Below are 22420 nucleotides of genomic sequence, written 5' to 3'. Positions count from 1 at the left end.
GATGACTTAAGAGAACAACTTTTTAAGAAGCATCAGTCTTCTTACAGTTGCTATGGCTACAGGAAGAAGTTCAATTAAAGTTCCATGTGAAAATGAAGACTTACCTGACAGAGAAAATGCACCAGATTTTGACGAGGACACTTTACGAGGTGAGCTAGGTTCAACTTCGGCTTCAGTAATTGTTAGAACAATTTCTATTCGATCAGTTTCAAGAATGCAAGTAGATGTGGAAAAATACATATACAGTGTATGACCAATTTAAAGGGTATTTGACCAGTCATGACTCTCTTCTATGATTACAATATGCTGTTCATTGAGAAGATCTATGACACAGAAACTTTTGCTATTTTCTTTTCTAACAGTTCAAAGCAATAATACAAAGTTATAATAAGTTAAGACTTTATTTGATCATCATATAACATCTATTGTGTAAGTTTGTATCATAGGTCCCATCATCATCATCATCACCATCATCATCACCATCATCATCACCATCATCTTTCTATTTGAATGAAACATAATCACTTTAAAACCTTCAACATTCTCTCTCTTCTCCTCGAGCAACCCACAGGCATTTGATCTTCATCCGAGCCAAAGAGGGTGGCAGGGGAAGGGATTTAACCCTGCCTGACTGGCGTTAGGGAATTTGAATAAAAACTGTCACATCTAATTTCCAGTAGAGTACAAGTGTTAATTATCATTGAATATGGAGGTGTTTAAGGCAGATAGTGTACTTTCACTAACAAATGGCTCAGAAGAAATAAGGCTTCAAGGTCTAGGTTTTAAAGCTTGGTCAATTAGTTTTTAAAGCTTGATCAACTAGTTGAAAGTCAAATTGCTAATTATTTCGCCTTTTACATAAACTTGTGTGGGACATTTGAACATTTTATTAATTTTGCCCAGGGAATAGGAATTTTAGAAAACCCATCTCCAAAAATTTAAATTCCCAGGGGTTTGCCTTAAGTTGAGTGATGCTTCATTCTCATTATTATTCTTACCCATGTTGTCACATACATTATAAGCATCATCATAACTATTGAAAATCTGCAGATTTTAAATCTCCAGATCTTGGCAGCTCTGATTGTACACGAATAATTATTAACTACGACCACAGACTTTGACGCCTACTTTTAATTTTTTTTTTCGAATTATTTTATTTTTTCTTTGCAGCCACAGCTGATGTTTATAGGAATGAGGGTAATGAGGCCTTCAAGAAAGGAGATTTCATCAATGCTATTCATTTTTACACCAAAGGAATTAAAATGAACTGCAACGAGAAAGAACTGAAGGCCAAACTGCACAACAACAGGGCTATTGCACATTCTAAACTTGGTAAATGATGAGTGCTTCAATAGGCATTTTTTTCTATTTTAAAGCTATCGAGTTGTCAGTAGTAGTTTTCTGAAAAAGGTGATTATTTTGAATGCATGCCCGGAAAAATTTACATCTTATCTTGGCCTCTCAAAATACAAAGAAGTAACCTCTTACCCCAGATTTCAATGAGCATCACAAGTTTTTCCCAAAATTATAGTAATGGTAGTTGGTTTGCAACATGTATGGCTAACCAGAGATATTTATTTCAATAACAGGAAATCACCAGGATTCACTAAGGGACGCAAAAGCAGCCATTAAGTTAAATCCAACTTTCCCTAAGGCAATTGTGAGAGGTCAAATATTTTTTAGCTGTACCATAATAATAATAATAATAATAATAATAAAAAAAGAACTCAACACTCCAAGGTTAAATGAGATTAAATGGAGTTCAATCTTGTCTCAATGGACTTTAAATTAGAGGTCGAGACCACCCTGATGTGCATTTGAATCCAGCTCTTGACTGCTACGCCATTACTTCCCATTAATCATGATGAGAATATTATTTTGAACGGGATGAAGAACTCAATGCGGAATGCAAAGCAAAATTTCAGCATGAATATTTTAGTTCCTTAAGTTCAATGAGTCACAGGTGTCAGATATGTTAAGAGCGTGTCCACGAGAGCACCGGGCAGCCGTGCTACATGCCATCTCACCGATTTCAATGAAACTTTGCCAGTTTAAAGGGTCTACCCCAAAACTCAAAAAGACAAACTGGTTTCTGTTTTGGTTTTTTTCTAGGGGGAGATAGACCACCCCCCGGTTTTTCTTGGTTTTCACCAAGGAAATCGCTTCAAATAGTTCAAATGTATGAAGCTCTCACTGCGATGGTATTTAACCGATTACTTTGAGGATTTGCACACATATTTTTTACATCCTTAGTTAATGGCCGCCACGAGTATCAGTCAGTTTGAATGACGGCTTGCCAATCAACAGAGGCAAATATACGACTGTGTTTGTAGCCTTTTCGATTCATCCAAATATTTGACAACTTTGAGGTCAAATATCTCCCATTGCCAGAAAGCTACAACACTAATCTTAATTACCCTTTTTAAACCATCATTTCATCTCTGAAAATAATCAACAAAATCTTTGGGCACTACCGTATTTTTGTCTTGGATACCTTTTAAAATCTGCGACTATCACAAGTTTCTCTCAACTACACCTGTCACGCAATTCTTGCTCTAGGCGGTCACTTGACCAAATAAACCTACATTTTTTAGCTCTCTATACAAGATGGTTGTTCAAGAAAGGTGAAAAATGTGAAAACTTTCGAGATTTTTGGTAGAAATGGAAAATTTCACGTTTAGAGAGATGCATGTAGACGGAAAATCAATGGGAAAATCGTAGCGTTTCTTTCTTCAGTCGTTTATTACTTTGAAGATTTGCTAAAATCAGCAGATATGGCTTTTGTAGGGAACAAACATTCATTAGTCTATAACTTGATTGTTTATCATCACCATTGCTCATTTTAGGAGATTTTAAAGTCACATGCTGCGTGTTGGTTGATATTACTACATGTTCCAGTGTGCTACAACTTCGGCTTTTACAGACGGGGAATTCTGCGCTCTCGCTCGAGAGCAAATATCAATAGTTCTATCGGACTAAAAACTGTGCTTCTATCCCGAAAATAAAATTCAAATGGTGTTGTCGTTGTCACTTACCACCATCGAACATTTCCATGCAGAACTCCGCTAAGCTAACATCTGTTGTGTGACCCGAAGACTCTCCGTAGGAATTATTCAAGCGCGTTGTTCATGCTGTCTGCTTGATAACAATTTCAGAATAATATGCAGATCTCTATGATTATTTGCTTGTTTCGATTGTAAAATATCTGCATATTTTTTTCAAGCATTCTATTACTACATATAAATCCACATCTCTCTAGATCGAGTGTTGCCGGGTTTAATTGCGTGACTTGCAAAATTTTTAAATAAGGATGAGCCAGCAGTAATTTGACGAGTAGGCTTCCTGCAAATTTCCCTTGATGAAATCCTAAGACATAGCCAGTTGTTTTCGTGAGCAAAGACAATAAATATGAAAGAAAAGTGAGATGCAAATGTATTTTTTTTAGCTTAATAGCAGCTGTACCCTCTCCTGCAGTCTTCGTCTAAATTTTGCAAGGTCCCTCTTTATCTTCTGCCTTGTTCGGTCAGTTTCGAATTCTGAAGCTAGATCTTTGGCATCGGCTCCGTCCTCATTCATATTTACAGAGGGGGACCTCATCAATAAACAAATTTTTGTTGCAGCAGATAACCGGCTGAAGTATCGAGCGATTTGCTGCTGTATCAACCGGTCAGTCTTAGACAACATTTCTGGCTGGTGTCGTCTCTAAAACTCGATATTTGGGAAATCACATTAGAGGCGGTTGCCTTACTAGTTTCCTCCCTTGTCCAGCACACGTCTAGGAGATAATTCTCTGCTTTCTGAGAAAAGGTGGCTGTTTTTTGTGTTTTACAAAGAGCCCATCCAAAGTCCACTTGGCTAGTTAGGGATTGTTCGTTAGAATTTTACCTGAGGTCCTTTCTTGAACGTAGCCATCCCCTATAGAATGGCAAGCCGGTCTTAGTCCATTTCCTCTTGATCTTATCCTAGGCGGAATTTTTTTGTCGGCTTCACTGTGTTTGTCTTTGTCAGGGTACATTTGGATGGAAGCCAATGACTGAAACGTCTTGATACATCCTTCTTTTAGCAAGAATATCTCGCTTTCTTGTTCCGTCTATGACGGATTGGGTATAGTTCTCGCGATGACCCGTGTTCAGAAATCTGTGCACGTTGCTGATAATCACTCATTTCTACGATTACTTTGCTGAAGGTTTCTAATGTGATGAGCCTAGTGAGACCCTGAGGTGCTTTAAACCGTGCCAGTTGGTCTGCGCTATAAACTTGTCGCAGTTCTTAAGTCAGAGGGAGGATCGCCTACCTCTATTTATGTGAGCGCCTCTACAGTACCTGCGTATCCTTAGCAATCATATAATATAAAGATCATCTCAGTCACAAATCACCAGTTAGGAAAACTGATGGTCAGATAAGCGCTCTTCTTGCCCTTTCTTCCTTATTCATTGCCGACTCTAAGATAGCAGCTACAATACGCGTTCTATTTAGATTTACAGTCACCTTGCCACCAGGAAGATTCGCCACCAGCTTTGATTTCTTCTGCCATCTGCAGATTCACCTCTCTCTCACTTTATGTCACCGATTTTTATGAGGAGGATACTGGCATTTACAAACCCGAGGGTCTGAATCTCACACCAAGTTGTGCACGATATTTCAGGTACACCGTGAAATCGCGGCCTTCGTAATCTCCAAATAAGCCAATTCGCGCCAGAATAAGCTTCATCTCGGACGAAACGCATGTTTGGGATACATCGATGTCTCTCAAATATTTTCTTTTTAAGCTGTATACCCACGAATTTAGAGGTATGAGCTGTTGCCGTCCCTGGTCAACGCGAGAAAAATAACATTTGGTTCTACAGTTAGTTGCAAATGAACAAGACAACTGCACCATCTTGACTATATCAATTCGAGTGTTAGATTGAATTGAGGGCTTTTTAGACACTCGATTTCTTATATGGCATCACCATGAAGACGTAATACAACTGATACACCCACACTACATAGGATTAACAATGTCTGTTGAGCTGTTACGAGAAGGAGAAAAATATTACCGGAAGTGTAAACTCTTTTTAAAAAGAGTTTCAGAGACGTTTCAAAGATGTCTATCTTTGATCGGCTGTCACAAAAAAATGACCCCCACTTAGATTTACTAGGAAAAATGAACTTACCAACTCCTTGTTGAAAAAATTGGAATTCATTCGACCGATACGCCAGTTGTTTCAATTTTTCTTTTTCCTCGGGCTGCTATGAAACAGTTCAGAACTTGACTAGTGAATAAAGTGTTTTGAAATACCGTTCGGAATTTGCCTTTTTTTTCTGAGTGCAAATCAGGGGTAGAAAAAGTTTTTAAAACATTTGACTAGAATTTCATGGAGTTCACCTCGATAATTTTCGTCGGCCGGGGTCAAGACGCGCCAAGGTAAGTGACATCGCCCTCCAGTAAAATAATTTTCCAAAGAATAAACGTGGCGAACGTGAGGAAACACACATTTTTTTTTATCATTGTGATCAAAGCCCAATGATGTACCTAAATTGGTACTTACGGTATAAACCATTGTTTATGACAGGGTGAGCTTAATTTTTCTGTCGAGGTCGACGTGACTTCACATTAAAAGCGTTTTTGACGGAACAAACTAGTGAGTATCACTGCACGAACTGAGAAAGTAGAAACTTGTATTTATCTCCCACGCGTTTAGTCTGACAATAGTTGACTTCATCACGGATTTTTTCAAGTAGGGTAAATAAGCTTGCTCATATACAAATAGTAAATAAGTTGTCTCTTTACTATTGAAGCCAGTGGATAGAATTCGCCAGGTGCGCCCACGGTGTAGATGCGTGACATCTTCCGGACGTTACATGTACGAGTGCGTGATCCCTTTGAGGGTCACAGATTTAGTGTCTCTAGTTTACAGAGGTCTTAGAACGTTTCATTATATGAAGTTGCCTTCTGCGGGTAGAAGACTACAAGCGAATTTCTCAGGCGTAATTGCCTTTGATTTCTCAAGTGATGTCGCAAACACAGCTTTTGGGAGTCACGAGACAAAAAAACTTATCAGGACCTGATAATTCTTCCTTCCATTCTAATGGAAATAAATAGCAAATAAAAACACATTTTATTAAGAAATAAAGTTACAAATGACGGGGGTTCTCTGAAACAAATGGTGATAGAAAAGGATTTCAGTTCTGGTCAATACTGACTTTTCATGGCCAACTTCCGAATCTGAGGGAACGTGCTGAGGGAATAAAAAACATAAATGTGTGATAATGCAAGCAAGAGAATGAAACTACAAATAAAGAAAAAGGAGAAAACATAGGAACCCGTGTTGCAGCGTGCAGATATCTTTTGAGCCAGACCTACACACTAAGCCCGACACCACCCAGAGAAACTCGAAAGAGTCCTGTATATGAACTAGCTCGCACTTGTACACAGGAAAGGCCATGACAATCAGCGAAAATAATAGCAAATGCAGATGACATTTGCAGTCAAAAAAACAGGAAAATAAGATAACAGAAGGATTAGGAACTTTCTAGAAGTGTCTTCCTGAAAAAAAAGATGAACAATGTTTACTTCTCATGAAAGGTCACGCAGTAACCCTACAAATACTATTCCTATACGTGGAATTTCTTGATGGTGGAAAGTGGAAAAAACATTTTCCAGTCTTATTTTCTGGAAACATGGCGTAGTTAATGAATTTATGGGGCTATTAATATTTCCTAACAAATAAAGGGGCAGAGTTTCCCGTCATTCGCGGTATGGAAAAGCCGAAGTTGTTACACTCTGGAACTTGTACGTCAACAAGCAGGCGACATGTGACTTTAAAATATCCTCTCCTGTTACAGTTTCCTTACTGTAAACTGTGCGATAATGATAATAGACAATCAAAGTATGGGCTAATGAATGTTTTGTTCTGTACAAGAGCCCTATTTCCTGATTTTAGCAAATCTTCAAAGTAATAAACGACTGAAGAAAGAAACGCTGCGATTTTCCCATTGATTTTTCGTCAACATGCATCTCTCTAAACGTGAAATTTTCCATTCCTACAAAAAATCTCGAAAGTTTTTCAGATTTTTCACCTTTCTTGATCAATCATCTTGTATAAAGAGCTAAAAAATGTAGGTTTATTTTGTCAAGTGACCGCCTAGAGCAAGAATTGCGTGACAGGTGTAGTTGAAAGAAACTTGTCACAGTCGCAGATTTTAAAAGGTATCCAAGACAAAAATACGGTAGTGCCCAAAGATTTTGTTGATTATTTTCAGAGATGAAATGATGGTTTATAAAGGGTAATTAAGATAAGTGTTGTAGCTTTCTGACAACGGGAGATATTTGACCTCAAAGTTGTCAAATATTTAGATGAATCAAAAACTCTAAAAACACAGTCGTATATTTGCCTCTGTTTATTGACAAGCCGTCGATCAAATTGACTGATACTCGTGGCGGCCATTAACTAAGGATGTAAAAATATGTGTGCAAATCCTCAAAGTAATCGGTTAAATACCATCGCAGTGAGAGCTTCATACATTTGAACTATTTGAAGCGATTTCCTTGGTGAAAACCAAAAAAAACCGGGGGGGTGGTCTATCTCCCCCCGGAAAAAAACAAAACAGAAACCAGTCTGTTTTTTTAGCTTTGGGGTAGACCCTTTAAACTGACAAAGTTTCATTGGAATCGGTGAGATGGCATGTAGCACGACTGCCCGGTGCTCTCGTCGACACGCTCTTAACTTGAACAGTTTTCATGTAATGCCAAAGGAGTGCTAATAACTTATTTAAAAACCAATTGATGGAGCTTCAGACATTTTAGCATGTTAAACCAGCTCAGAAATTAAGTAACAGACGTCTTCACGACTTTTAAAGACATCACTAACCAACCTGTAATGGTTGAGACTATTTGTTTGTTAAACTGTTGATGGCAATTTTTATTTGTATTGATAAACATACATTTCAACACACTTTGATTTGCTTGAAATCCATGTGACTGAGGATGATCAACCACATTAACCTGCTTCAGCCTCAAGATATATACACCTTCTTGCCTTCATCGGTGGATAGCTGCAGTCGGCCATAATCTATGATGATATTATATAATAAGCTCAGTTATGCACACATTCTGATTGGTTCTCACTTATGATCTATTAAAGCACAGACGTATAGATAACGTCATCGTTAAAACTTTTTTTAATTCTATATTCTATAATCGGGCTGATGGGGGAGTGGGGTTAGGTTGGGCTAGTGGAGGAGTGGGGTTAGGTTGGGCTAGTGGAGGAGTGGGGTTAGGTAGGGCTAGTGGAGGAGTGGGGTTATGTTGGGCTGATGGGGGAGTGGGGTTAAGTTGGGCTAGTGGAGGAGTGGGGTTAAGTTGGGCCGGTGGAGGGGGATGAGGTTATGTTGGGCTGGTGGAGGGGTGGGGTTGGGTTGAGCCACTGGAGGGATGCGATATGATAGAGGTGTCGTGGACGTTGAGGTATTTGGGGCTGAAATTGAGAACGAGGTACTTGTCATGTTTGGTCAAGTACATATTGCAACTAAGTGATATCTTCTACAATAATCGTAAATTTCTGTCTTATTTCCTTCGACATGTTTGTTGATTGGTTCAATAGTCTTCATTCAATAACGATCTCGAGGTGTTTTCTTTGAAAGTTTTAATTTTTTTATCAAAGAGAGAGTTGAAAACAGTGCACCAATGGAACTTGCTAAACAGTCACAGCAGCAAGTAAACATCTGCAGTGGTATATATATATAATTCTTGTTTTCACCTGGGAAAGTTTGGTTTCACTCTTCCAACCTTTTCATCAAAGTTTATGATAACTGTAATAAAAATCAAAAGAACTTGATCAACTGGATATGTTACATTGATTATGCAAGCATGCAAATAGCTGAGAAAGCTTGTTTCTTTAAAGGGTGCCTCTTCTTTTTTCACTAAGTACATCCGACGTGTTAAGGTATCAGAGAAGGAAAATTAGCGCATTCATTCAAAATAAATTAGCATGCAAACTATTCAAGCTATCCCGATAATTTATACATTTTCTCTGAGTCATATTAACACTGATTTGGGATATTCAATCACTTTCAAAATTTTACTATCAGCGGAAAGGGAGCTTTTTTAAAAAACGCCCTGACGGCTAACAAGATTAGTTTATTTAACGTTTGTTTTCCATTGGGAATATGCTCTATACGTATTGACCTAAAAAGGGTTTCTGCCATTTGTCCATTAAAGCTCAGCTTTTAAGCAAAGTTTTAAATGCAGATGTTTTTTACTCAAAAATTCCTTTTAGGCCATTGTTTTTTGACATTTTCTCCAAATAAAATCTTGAAAGTTCAAAAATCAAGCCTTTATCTCCCGAAGTAAAAAAGGTACCAAAATATAAATTTCGGAAGTTGACTGTTCCTTTTTTTAACTAAGCATGAAATTTTCAAGAAATTAAAAAAAAAATTCCTCTAGTAATAGGCCAGAATGACGTGTTCGCACTAGTTTTTTGTGGGTCTACCTCCACCCCGAGTCACAGCTTAAATCACAGGCAGCTCAAGCGGCCTCTGATTTAAGGGGAGAAGGGCTTCTCTTATGTACTTAGTAAACCTAGAAATGGATAACTCGCTAAAATGGGTTCTTTTCAACATAGTAAGCAGTCAGATAGCAAGCGATGCTCTGTGAAAGTAAGGTATTTTTATTGAGAAGTTTGACTGTATTTTTTATTTCCAAGAGCAGTCGTAAATATTCCCATACAAACTCTTATCATTTCGCCACGCCTCTTATTTCTCAACATGATCAACTCACAGCTTAAGCTTGGGCCGCCTGTGCTTAAATATAATACAGCTCGAACGCGTTCAAGACACCTGCGAGGGGACGGTGGATGGCGTTCCTTCACCGTTTTCTCATGGAACTTTCTCAAAAAATTGTAAAGTATTCTCCAGAGTTTAAAAGTATTTGCTGGGCTCGCGGCGTTAGGTGTCTGGGTTGAAGTCCAGTTTTTAATTTTCCACCCTGTGTTTCTTTCTGGTTTGTGCGCTAGGGATGCGAACAATGTTCAGTCAAAGGTCACTGATTTACGCAGGGAAATGAAAGGGCGATTAAAAATTAGATTGTTTTTCTTACATCCAGGGGTCTTATATTCAGGGGTTCTTGCAATCATACCTGATTCCCATAGTAGGGCTTTCGTAAAGGGGAAGGGTGGGGGCGGTCTGCTCCATTGTGTATGTGCTGAGGAATTTGATGGAGAAGGATGAAGTGGCCTGAACGCAAACTCTTTAGTAGAGCTCACCTGGAGGGTCTTTGAATCAGTTTCTGAACTAAAAAAAAGGTTGCTAATGGGGTTGTAACTGTCACAAATCTTTGTTTTTTTCGTTAATACTGATGAAGGAGTTGACGAGGTGACGTGTGCGCCCTTAGCGCAACTGGTATAACACATAACGTTAAAGCCGAAAACTGATTAAAAACTGAAAGAAGGAGAGAGGTCTTAAATCATGGCTCCATTCAAAGAGATCACCTCTGACACTATTCTGTGAAATAAAAACCAAAAACATTCACAAGACAATACACAGTTAAACTCACACACAATGTTTACAACAAAGCTTTCACAATCACGGCAAATCAGTCAATAATAACCCACTACGAGCCTGTAACGGCCTTGTCTTTGTCAGCTAATGTTACTCTCCTCACGCTAAGCTGAGCAAACTTTGCGAAGCGCTTCTAATGTTGCTAGGTGACGTCGCACTGGCCGTGGTTTCTCGACAACAGCTCATACAAGAGAACAATGGAGTCACCCTTCCCTCCTGGTTCAAAAACATATAAACATAAGGCATACCTCAAAACGTCGACGGTAGACGACTGCGCGTAGCTAATGACTGACCACGAAAATTAGTATTATCTGTCACGCTGATGAAAACAAGCCTCATAAATTACGGCTCGTGTTCACCGAGCATTGAGTCAGTGAGCTGATCAATTATCATCAAATGTAGCTTTTTGACCAAAAGGAACATAAAATACGTACAGAGAGGCTAGATACATCAGCAATATGTTTTTCCAATAGAGCACGCGTATGGCAACGAATCCTGCAATCTAATTGGTTCTTATGGGCAAGATTTTGTCGCAGGCTACGGTAACACCTTGCCAAATCATCATGTAAATCTATTTTCGTGAATGAGTCGGCAGTAATTGTCATCCTTAGGCCTTTTTTATTCTTCAAATTAAATTCAGAGAGGCTTTCCTTGCTTCCCTCATACTGGGGCGCTCAGCCAGTGCTCTAGTTTATAAGCATATTCCGTTGAACCCCAATTATTAGAGAGAGTCTGAATTTGATGAAAGAGAAAATTCAGAATTTTCAACGTTTAGGGCCTAGTTTTATCGAGGGGAGATAACACAATGCAACTGGTAAATTGCTTTCCAGCAGAAAAGTGATAGCAAAATGTACTGTACCATCCACCGGGTAAGATTTACACACCTGGAGCCAGATCTTTCAAGTATCCGAATAGAAGGGGCAAGTTTCTAAAGAAACTGTGGTGCTGCGTCGGTGGGAGAGTATGACAGGGTAATCATCAGTATGATCGGCTGAGTTGATAGCTTCAATTGGCCACCGTAAAGAGTTTCGAGCGTTCGCCATTCGTTAGAGCGATTGGAGGAATTGTGGGTTGTGTGTGGGTTTATATGCAGAAAATGGAGCTACGCTATTGGTGGGAATATGGTAACGAGAGAACAAAGGGCTCGTGGGGACCCGTGAGCATCCCTACTCAGCACTCTTAATCCGCGCAGTATCAACAAGTGTTTTTCATTCAACTAATTTATTCCTGTTTTCTCGTCACCATAGTCCTACCAATAGCGTAGCTTCATTTTCTGAATTTAAACCCACACACAACCCACAATTCCTTCAATCGCTCTGACGAAGGGCTAACGCTCGAAAGGTCAGCTTTTAAACCCTTTACGGCGGCTAATTCACGTTATCAACACAGTTGATGATACTAAATTACCCTTCCAAGTATCCGTTGATTTTTCCATGATGACGATCCTTTGTTTCTCATTATTTTTTTCGAGTTAAGTTAAGTGGTAACGCAATTGTGTCCTCGTATTCTGTGTGTAATCAAAAATATAACAAATATGAGGAGGTTGTTTGATCATCACCATCCCGACTCTAGCACTAACAGCGATAGGAAAGTTTGAAAGTCATCAAAAATGTGTAAAAAGGACAATTTACACATCACGTTTAGCATATTTAGTCCCATTCGCAAGCATCAAGTCCATTCAAAGATGGTGCATTGTTAAATTCTAAGTTTTGAATGGATGTAACCGATGAGCATTTGATATTCTTTATGAATTGGTAACAGGAAACTGGGTTGAACAATTCTGTTTGTGATTAACATTTCTTACTCTAGCTTCGCGATTGTCAGATTTTGTTCACTCGTATAGTTGCTGACCGACATAAACTCTAAGCAGCCCTATACTTTTTTAAAAATGAATATATAGATAATTTTCTTTACTGATAGTTTTTGAAAAAGTACATCATTTCACTAATAATAAAAAAAAACATTTGGATAGAATTGATTTTGTCAAGGGCCCTCAGATGAGGTTTTTTCCTGGCGTCAATTACTTGAGGGAGTTTTTAGGAAGGATCACAGGTCTGGCATGTTATGATGAAAAATTGACTTGATTCACGGAACTGACGAGAGTATTTTTCGAGAGGGTGTTTGTTTTTGTTTTGTGTTCTTTCCTTTCTTTTGTCTTCCGGAATTGTTTAGTTTTATTTCGCTTTAGTTTTTTCCTTTTTCGAAATCGAACTAGAGTTCAAAACCCACTATAAATAACCACTTATGTACATGAATTTATTGAAATTAAATCTTCTCATACAGTTAAAATGGCACTCGACTATGAATGCAATGGGAGTGTACCATGCTACCTAGTACGGTGTACCGTGCTGAGCAAAACTAATTGACTGAAAATTATCACGCTTTCCTCCGTGATCTTGAGCGATATATCAGTGAAAACCATTCTGATCCCTGCCGTCTTTCCCTCCGTCGAGTATAGAAACGAAGACACAGTAGTCCTTAAACATTGGAACAGGTTCGTCTTCCTAAAAATGTTACCCAGGATCTTGTACATAAATGGCTTTCATTTGTAATCTAATGTTTTTATTCTACGTTATAAAATTATCGAAGGCAAGGTCTCCAGAGGGCAGACTCACTCATACCATGCATACACATCAACACAAGTTTTACCGCTGTTGTCTTCCTCTCCGCGGTCTATCCAATCCTGTCCGTACCATATCTGCATCTCTTGGTTGCTCGAGACAGACAAAGGATTGACGAGGTTGCGAAAAACCAGCTCAATTGAATTATGGTGATATTTAGGAAGACTGTAAAAGTGTTCTTTGTTATCAAAATGACCGGGAGTTTTAAAAGCTTTCAAGTCCTCGGCAGGTGGCAGAATGGCCTTCTTATTGGCATCTGTGATGATTGTCATCAGATTGTCTTTATATGATGTCCAGGTGCAACCCCAGAAGGATGAAACAGTAACATTGTTGCAGCGCACCGACCCTGACTTGTGAATAAGCTTCATTGTCTTAACTCGTCCACTCTTTGTCATGTTGAAGGAACCATACTGATTGTCTTTGGCTCCAAAGCAGACAGGTTCTTCACCATTTATCTTTTGCCAGCTCTCTAAGATAAAGAAATAGGATAGGCAGATAGTTTTGAAAGTTAATTAAACTGTTTTAAGAAAGAAAAAGCCACTGTAAGCCAGTCTATTTTCGAATGGTAACTAAAAGCTATTTGCAGAATAAATTCCAGTAATAAAAAAGGTTAACCATTGTCCTTTTTCGGCGTCGTGATCTGAATAGTAGTTTTGATCTATTCCCATTCGCCATTAAAACAATTTTGTATAAGGGAAAGAACAGTTCATGTCATTGACTTATCTTCTTCAAACACAAATCCTTTTTTTTTTTTTTTACTATAATTCCCCTTTTTTCAGTGCTGGAACAGTGCGACGAGATATAATTTTGGTAAATATAAAAAAAAGTTAGGATAAGAGAACAAGTTTAAGAGGCAGTGGGGAAATAGGTGAGTAATTTAGTGAAACAATTTACCTTCACAATAAGCCTTGATGACCTCGCGATTCTCTTCAGAGTAAATCCAGTATTTCCCGTCAGCCATCTGTTCCCCTTCGCTCACTACAATCTCATTACAGGATTCCGCCGGAAGTTCTTTGATGGATCCGAGGGGAACTGCATCAGAAAATTTCATATAGGTAGTTTCCACCGTCATGCAATTCGATACCTCGTGATACGAGAGGATAGGAAAAAAAGCTCCTACTTTCCTGCCTGCGTAAAAGCAGAATGAAATAAAAACTGTGCTAACTCTATTAGACCTAGACTAAGAAATGAGATGGAAGACAGCAACAGTAACGAAGCGAAACAAGCTAACGTTGCAGTATCATCGTTAAACTACTTTGCAGTCAAATATTATCTTCCTAAGATGACGTTGATGAGACAATGATTCCAAAACGTCGTTTCTTTAATTTTGACTTGTCTCTGTATTTTAAAATGCCTTATCAATGATGAAACAATCCCCGAAATTGAATCATCGAAAGGCTCGTCATAGGAACATATCTGTATCTACAATCTTTGTTTCTCTGAAATTTGAGTTTTCTGTAATCGTGAAAGGAAAATTAAAAAAGCAAGTCTGCCCAGAAACGCAAATACAAAAAGGTAGTCGAGGGAACGTTAAGGGTACCTCTGTTTCTAGAACGTTTCATGTAAAATCTCCTCTGATCCGGTATAAAATCTTCCGGTCTTGCTTCCTTTGTACGATTGTTCAGTTCACAGATGTTTTGACCAATGACGACATTGTAACTCTGACACGTGACTTCTTCCTCACACAGGAAAAAACACTCTTCAGGCAACTCATCGCGATGCACTTTAAACACGTGACCTCTCAGGTACATTCCGCCAATAGAGCTTTCCGTTACATGACACCGGCTGTTGGCGTCGAGTACACCAATCCGGGACATCAGAAACATTGTTGCCAGCCAGAACTTTGGATTCATTCTGAGGTGAATATAGGTGCCTCTTGCTGCACACGGACTAATTAGAATAGTACCTGTCAACACAATTAACTATGCTAAGATAAAGTTACATATGGATTTTCAGTAAAATTAATACCTCAATTTACACCTCAGAAGTCAACTCATAACGCTTAGTTGTAGTTTCCTTCGGCCTCCACCAGTTGAACGTATTGAAAATGAACGCATGAACATGTTCTGTTCGAGATTACGAAAACAAATCGTCGGCAGCATTAAGATGTGATACTAATGTGATACAGTGCGTTAGTGACCAAGCGTGAGATCAAGTTGGCTGGATATTGGCCGAGTTCTTTTTTGTTTTTTTTTTATGATCCAAGCCACAGTCGAGGTCCAATAAAATCAGTAAAAAGGAAAAAAAAATTTTTTTCATTAAAAAGAAGTTATCGTTTCAGATTATTGCATTGGGTCGCGTTGAAAGGCGAAAAAAAATTACCAATTTGTTTATCTTTTACAACGGTTTTCCATTTTGCAATGGTTGGCGCTTGCTCGCCGTTGTACTTTAAAACAGCCGGAAGAATTTTTTATGTCAGATATTGGTTTTCATTGCTTTTGAACTGAAAGATCCGTTCATTACGAGATTATAAATTTTCTAAAAGTTCGATGTTTTTTTAAATTTCTTGGAGTCCCTAAATAAAAACCCATAGAAAACAAAGTATTATATGCCATAACGAGGTTTTGTCATGGAAAGCCTACCCAAAGACACGAAAGAATGACCCTTTTAAGATCATGTTATAAATGGAATAGAAATATGGAACTTCGGCCTCCATTTATCTCTCCATTTATCTCTCTTATTTATGTCTCCAAATGTCAAGTGGGTTATACTAAATGTCAACAGGTGCTGTTCCTAAATACCAATGATAGTCGAGTTATGAATCTTTATCACACGAGGCGTAGGTTGTTTTTTCTTTAATTCTCAGAGGTTACTTCAAATCTATTTTTAGTAAAAGTGTTTTGTATCAAAAAGACTGAAATGAAAAAGTCAACCTTTATCTTCCATCTTGAAATTAAATAAGGTCTTCCATTCCCCTTCCCTATTCCCTATTCCACATTACTGCTTTTAGTGACATCCATTTATTCGTGCTTATTAACACCAAATTGCACTCAAAATCATGTGGTTACCTATACAAATCAAACACCACGAGCCGGCTGAACAGTTTGCTCCAGCGGTTTTAAAGCGGAAACAAATATGAAGTGGAGTATGACCCACAAATTCTCAAAATTATGATTACCGCTAAATCACCTTTAAGAACAAGGACTACAGCCGTTACCAGGTATTGGAACTAAGATTTTTATCTCGTACTGTCCAAGCAGGTGTTGGATGGGAAAGCCTCACCAAACCTCGACAAATAGAATAAAGAGTCAGTAAATAACTAACTTTCGCTTCTCTCTTCCATCAATTAGCTCTTGTTTGAATTACGAATTGGTCAAGATATATTTATTATTATTTCTTTCTCAGAGGGCAAAGTAACGAATCCTGCCATCTGATTGGCTCTTAGTGCTGTCCCGATTTTCCTATCTCTGCCCACGGGCACTGTAACGCTTTCGTGAGTCGCCGAGAACATGCATAGCTTCGTTGCCGTTCTTTACTAATAAATTTTGTTTTACCAGCTGGGTAAAGTATTTTTAAGAAAATCAAATCGATTAATAACTTATTAGTCCTCTCTTTTCTTGCTCTCAAATCACTTTAGTTGCCAGAAAAAAACTTGTTTTCGAAATGAATTTGTGAGTTGACACGCGGCCTTAAAAAAAGTCTTCAATTAACTGTACTTCTTCACAAAGAGTAACTCAAAAAGTTAAAATTTTGAGATACTTGTTTTAAATGGAATAAATCGATATAACTTTCATTCATTTAAGATCTGAATTCTCTCTAACAATCTTTTCGTTGTGAAACGGTGAGAAAAGTTTTCAGTCCTCCTACACACACGCTTTCAGTAAGTTTTAGCAAGTCTGTTCAATTTGGTCATTTGTACCGTAAATTGCTGAACAAAAATCAAAGAAATTCAACGAGAAAAAGCCGCATTAAATTTCCCTTGGGTCTAGTCAGTGTCTAGTTATTTTAGTGATTTTAGTGTTTCGGTGAAAAAAAGACCAGATTTACACGCGCTACTGCAGCAAACAGACGAGCAAACAGACGAGCAAACTCCCACAAGTTCAAAACTTATCGCTGACTTTACTTACAATTACTTTCCTTGCCATTAACTGACTGAGCAAAGGTGTTCTTCATACACTAATCATTGGTGGAAGTGAATGACACATTCCGTAAGATCACTGTGCCCTCCGTCTTGAGTACCGCCAGAGTAGGTAGGCCTCGGACGACACTCAAGACAGAGGGCACAGTTTCTCCCAATATGGACCTCCCGGCTTGTGAATAACATATATCTATATTTTTCTCTAAGAGGGCGGTAACGAATCCTACGTTCTGATTGGTTGTTAGTGCAGTCCGGATCTTCCCATCTCTGCCCACGGACACGATAACGCTTGCGTGAGTCGCCGACTACATCCCTAGTTTCGTTGCAATTTTTCATTCGTTCTGCTGGGTGGGAATATTTCCAAGCAATCCCAGATCAAATTCCTTTAGTTGCCAGCAAAAAACTTGTATTCGAAATAGCTATTTGTGATCGCAAATGTGTCATTATTAAATTGGTTGACTCGCGGCCTAAAAACGGTTTTTATTGACTTTTAATCCTTCTCAAAAAGTAACTCAGAAAGTTGAAACTGTAAGGTATTTGTTGACAGTTGAATTTATTGGTTAAATTTTCATTCATTCAATATCTGAATTCTCTCAAGCAATTTTTCGTTGTTAAGCGGTCGGAGAAGTCTTCAGTCCTAATAAAAATACGCTTCCGGCAAGTCTTTGCAAGTCTCTTCAATTTGATCATTTGTACCTTAAACTGCACAACAAAAACCGAAGGAATTCAACGAGAAAAAGCTGCATTAAATTCTCCTTGGGTCCAGTTAAAAAGTGTTTCATTTGACTTAAATTTTTCGGTGGAAGAAAGACCAGAATTCTACACGCCATTGCAGCAAACAAACAAGCTAACTCTCACAACTTGAATCATGAATTCACAAATCATGAATTTACTTACAATTACTATCCTTGCCATTTACTGACTGAGCAGGGATATTCTTCTTACATTAATCATCGATGGAAGTGAATAATACTTCCTGAAAGATCACTGAATGTTTTTAAAGAAAAATGTAAGGACAGTCATCGAACTTGAGTTCGTTTGCCAAACCAGTGCCGTTTTTTTAAAAGTGTACATGCACTCTTTTTCCTTAAGCGCTCTGTAAATGCCGGGTGTCAGATTGTGACAAATAATTGAAAAAAAATTTTTAAAATTTGTTTGGAAGCCTTTAAAATCACCTTTAGCATTACACAAATTAAAAACATGTCGGTGAAGCCTCTCTCTTTAATTTGCATTAACTCTATTTTGAATACCATTTACTCGCTCAAAAGCTGTTCAGTTTACGGAGGATCTTGCCGTAATTAAAGCCCTAAACCATTCGGGTTCTTTTGGCAAGCATTTCGCTAAGTTTCAGAAAAAAACAAAAATGTTATTCACGTATATTTCATTTCGTTTTGCATTTCGTTTGCGGTACAATTTTCGGGTAACAAGATAATATCTGGTAAACTCGACATTTAGGATAAAACGCTGTTTTCGTGCACAAATTGTGTTAGCTACGTCATAGAGCACTAAAGCAGCTAACATTGTTCTCAGCTGCGCCTCAAGCGACTGTTGCGCTTTTCTCGTCCTCTTCAAACTTTCCCGCGTGAATCCATACCTCGATGTACGCACACTTAGCATGATCCGCAATTTTGTATTGGCCAATCCTTCTTCTTTTCTTTTTGTTATTAGTAACAGTTTCCCCCTTTCGTAAACGTCAGAACTTATTTTGTCGTCACAATTTTTAAGAACGAAACCGGACCAACTTTCTTTTACTTCCGCACCAACAGTACCTTGCACTCCCTATGAGCTCGATGATAGTTTTTATAAATTACTGGAGTTTCCAAATAATTATTTATAGTAAACGGAACATTATATGCCATAACAGGGCTTTGTTATGGAAAGCTTACCCAAACAAATAAAGGAAGGAAACTTGTTAGATGATCTTATAAATGCAAAAGAGATCACTCAACTTACCCAAACTCAGCTCAATTTACCTCTGCTGAAATATGTCTGAATTTAGAGTGTGTTGTGCTAAACATCAATGATAGCCGAGTTATGAGTACTTTAACGCTCAAAGCAACTTCCTGCGTGTCTCTCGATTTGTTTCTTGTTTGATATGATAGATAAACCCAATAACTCTTCACTCAGAGCAATATGTTTTCATATCTTTTATGCTTAAGTAATGACGTCTGGCACTGATCTTAATACAATAGCAGGATGTCTTAATTATTCTCGCATGTTTTTTTTTACAAACTTTACAAAAAGCTTTTCTTTTTGTTTTTTCTTCTTACAGATGGCTGCACCAAAGCTGGCATAGAAGTCTGTTCTTTCGCACTTTGAAATAATCGTCACACATTCCAATAACTGTCGCGCTTTGTAATACAGCAACTCTTGTACTTTGTATTAAAAAAGCTTTCGCACTTTGAAATAAACTTGGTATGGCTGGTCGGTTTCGTTTTCAAAACTTTTTTTTAATGATAAACTATTAAGCGGCACTGCGCGAACCGAAATGGTAAAAAAGGCTCTTTTCAATATATCCTACGCGTTTCGTCTGACAATACCATGTTGGTTCTAAAAGCTTTCTTATATACAAATACGACATATAATATCTATTTTCGACCTTTGCGTAAAGTGTAAAGCAAGCTGAAAGTATTCGCAAGCTTTGACTAAGGTGTTGTACGTGCGTGATATTTTCCGTAACTATTATTGTTATTGACAGGGATGATGATCTGTCATGACAAAGTGCGAACAGGTGATTCTCTAAAAATTCCAGTAATAGCCGAGTTATGAATTAGTCATCACCCGAAAGAAGCGATCCTTTTTCTTAACCGTGCAGCCAGGCACGGTCTCAAATAGACTAAATACCCGACAGTCAGGACTGACTGCCAGGCATTTAATCTGCCGTTATGTAGGCTTAGATACCTTCCCTTCACGTCAATATGTTTTCACATTTTTATGTTTTAATTATTAGAGTTAGGGACTAACTCTGACAAAATAGCAGGACATCTTACAAATTCTGGTTTTTTTAACTTTTTTAATTTTTTTTGTTTTTAGCCGAAAACACGCTAGCGAAAGCTCAAAATTTAAAAAAAAACTGTATTAAAAAGGTTTTGTTTTAAATGTAGTTAAAAGCGTACACGAAGCCTGTGCGAAGATTCATTGGCACAAGCTACTTGTCTAAAACAAATGACTGTCATCAAGATTTGACATAACGATATCAATATTTACTCATGTCCCCTTTTCCAACGAAACAAGACTATTAGAAAAGGGTATCAATGAGGTGATGGCTTTTTAAAGCTTTTTAAAGTCGTTATAGCGACTTTAAAAAGGTTAGAATTTGCCGATCTTTCCTCCTAACAGCTACATTTTGTTACCGTTTTATGCCTAACGGTTAACCCCTGATTATCCTGATTGAGACCCTCCTAGTATGCAAACCTTCAAGCTGAAGTGAGTCTGAGATCAACGAATGTTGTAGGATTTAGTAAAGTCACGTATCAGGTTTTGGTGCTGCTGTTGGGTTTTTCACCTTTATGCATCAATCTACGATATGAAAATTGTATTTCTAAGCCATTTGCTCACGAAAGCAAACTCTTTAATTTCAAACTACTGAATTAAAACACGTGTATAACGCTGGAGAGCCTTGACACTTCCGGTTAAAATGCCGTGTGTTGTTCGAGGGGGGGGGGGGGATGGGGATGTTAAAGCTTGCAATTGGGCTTCCTGAAGACAAACCAGTCACACATTTCGGCAGGAAACTGACCACAAACACAGCTTTTATTTCACCTTCTACACAGTCGTTGAACTTAAATAACGCTGCAGCAATCATTTAATACTATCTAAGAAAAATTCTGAGGAAATCCCTCATATTAATTCTGGTCTCCTTCAACAGAAAAGAGATTTGGAAAACAACAGAATAATGGGTGAAAAAAGAAGAGTCCTCGACGGATCATGTATAAATTAAAGACTAAATTATTTTGCGGTCGTCCACTTTTATACGCTTTGTTTCTTGCCATCAGAACGCCAATTATAGATAACACAGCAATGACACAGTCACAACTAGAATTATATTTCACCAAAAAGATTCTACAATGTTGACTTAAAACTAATTCTCTCCTATAACACCGGCATGGAGGTTACTTTCTGTTCTGAAACCGCAAAACTCCTTTCGCTACGAGCGAGAAGAACCTTATGGTAAAGTAAAAGATACCTAATAAAAATCAAGGACAAAACCATTCATTAAAGATAAAAAAAAGCTTTTAACAGCAATTTAAAGGCTCGCAAGGTTGACACAGGTGTGAAATCAGTACTGGTTTAGTTCTCTATTAAATCAATTTTGAAATCACTGGTAATCCTTGCAATCCGATTGGCTCTCACCGAGGCGATTTATTCACGAATCGCACACTAAACGATTAATTTTAAGGAAAGTGAAATACACTTTTGAAACTTTACAAACCAGCTCAATACTGGATCAATAGAGTAGTTAAACGGACCAACAAATCCAGCATCTGAGCAACTTAATTTTGCGATTTCAAAAGAGATGTAATAAAGTGGTAACTGAACTTTGTTCCCCGCAATTTTGGTCTGAAATAACACTTGTATTTTTAAGTAAAATTCACGCTGCGCGCTCGTTCGATTTTGAAATCACTCATACGATTTCGGGCCTAATATCACACGTACAAATATTTCAGCATGCTCATTGGCTGAGAACATGTCAATTAATCTTAAACACAGCAAGAAAGTTGGAATTAAATTTTGAAACTGACATCGCCGGATGTAAACTAACGACTTCCCCTTGAATAATTTTTCATTTCTTCAGTTTGTAAGCCATATAATAAACAACATAATAACCTCGACAGTTCAATCGTTATAGGGAAAATCTCAAACCTCAGCCTTACCGCATTTACCGAGCCATGCCTTAGTTTGAGATTTTTCCGTGACGACCTCACTCTTGCTTATTAAGTAGTTAGTTATCAAATGATTCTCTCGCGCAATTTCACATTCTCCTGTTACCACTTGTAAAAGCTCTTGTTACCGCCTGCAAACGCTCAGAAACCTTAAAAAAAATACGCATTTATGGTTAGCTAATCCTACGGAGCTCCCAATAGCACATCAACCAAAAAAGTTTGAAATGGAAAGAAACAACTTATAAGATGACTTATGACTCGTCCAGGACAACATATGAAAGTCGGTAGAGCTTTTCACT

The 22420-nt window shown here is 38.0% G+C and overlaps 2 protein-coding genes across 2 annotated transcripts; one reads left to right on the top strand and one right to left on the bottom strand.

The window, feature by feature from the left end:
* On the top strand, nt 1-10209 carry LOC149034265 (hsp70/Hsp90 co-chaperone CNS1 homolog). Its single transcript, XM_089193863.1, has 4 exons — nt 1-149; nt 1171-1332; nt 1590-1667; nt 10085-10209. The coding sequence occupies exons 1-4, from the start codon at nt 53-55 to the stop codon at nt 10207-10209; spliced, it is 462 nt and encodes a 153-aa protein (XP_089049989.1). The 5' UTR covers nt 1-52.
* Nucleotides 10210-13084: 2875 nt separating this feature from the next.
* Nucleotides 13085-19439, bottom strand: LOC149034264 (uncharacterized). Its single transcript, XM_089192944.1, has 4 exons — nt 19192-19439; nt 14701-15066; nt 14055-14192; nt 13085-13629 (listed from the first exon to the last, which is right to left on the bottom strand). The coding sequence occupies exons 2-4, from the start codon at nt 15011-15013 to the stop codon at nt 13151-13153; spliced, it is 930 nt and encodes a 309-aa protein (XP_089049070.1). The 5' UTR covers nt 15014-15066; nt 19192-19439; the 3' UTR covers nt 13085-13150.
* Between the last annotated feature and the right edge of the window lie 2981 nt (nt 19440-22420).

This window comes from Pocillopora damicornis, chromosome 14 (assembly GCF_964200805.1).
Source record: "Pocillopora damicornis chromosome 14, jaPocDami1.2, whole genome shotgun sequence".
Classification (NCBI taxonomy): Eukaryota; Metazoa; Cnidaria; class Anthozoa; order Scleractinia; family Pocilloporidae; genus Pocillopora; species Pocillopora damicornis.
This window is presented reverse-complemented; position numbering and strand designations above follow the sequence as displayed.

Coding starts and splice junctions, on each gene's coding strand:
- LOC149034265 (XM_089193863.1), top strand. CDS start 53: ATGGCTACAGGAAGAAGTTCAATTAAAGTTCCATGTGAAAATGAAGAC. Junction 150..1,170: donor TGACGAGGACACTTTACGAG/GTGAGCTAGGTT, acceptor TTTTCTTTGCAG/CCACAGCTGATGTTTATAGG. Junction 1,668..10,084: donor CCCTAAGGCAATTGTGAGAG/GTCAAATATTTT, acceptor TCTTACATCCAG/GGGTCTTATATTCAGGGGTT.
- LOC149034264 (XM_089192944.1), bottom strand. CDS start 15,013: ATGAATCCAAAGTTCTGGCTGGCAACAATGTTTCTGATGTCCCGGATT. Junction 14,193..14,700: donor GAAACGTTCTAGAAACAGAG/GTACCCTTAACG, acceptor TTTCTGATGCAG/TTCCCCTCGGATCCATCAAA. Junction 13,630..14,054: donor CATCAAGGCTTATTGTGAAG/GTAAATTGTTTC, acceptor TCTTTATCTTAG/AGAGCTGGCAAAAGATAAAT.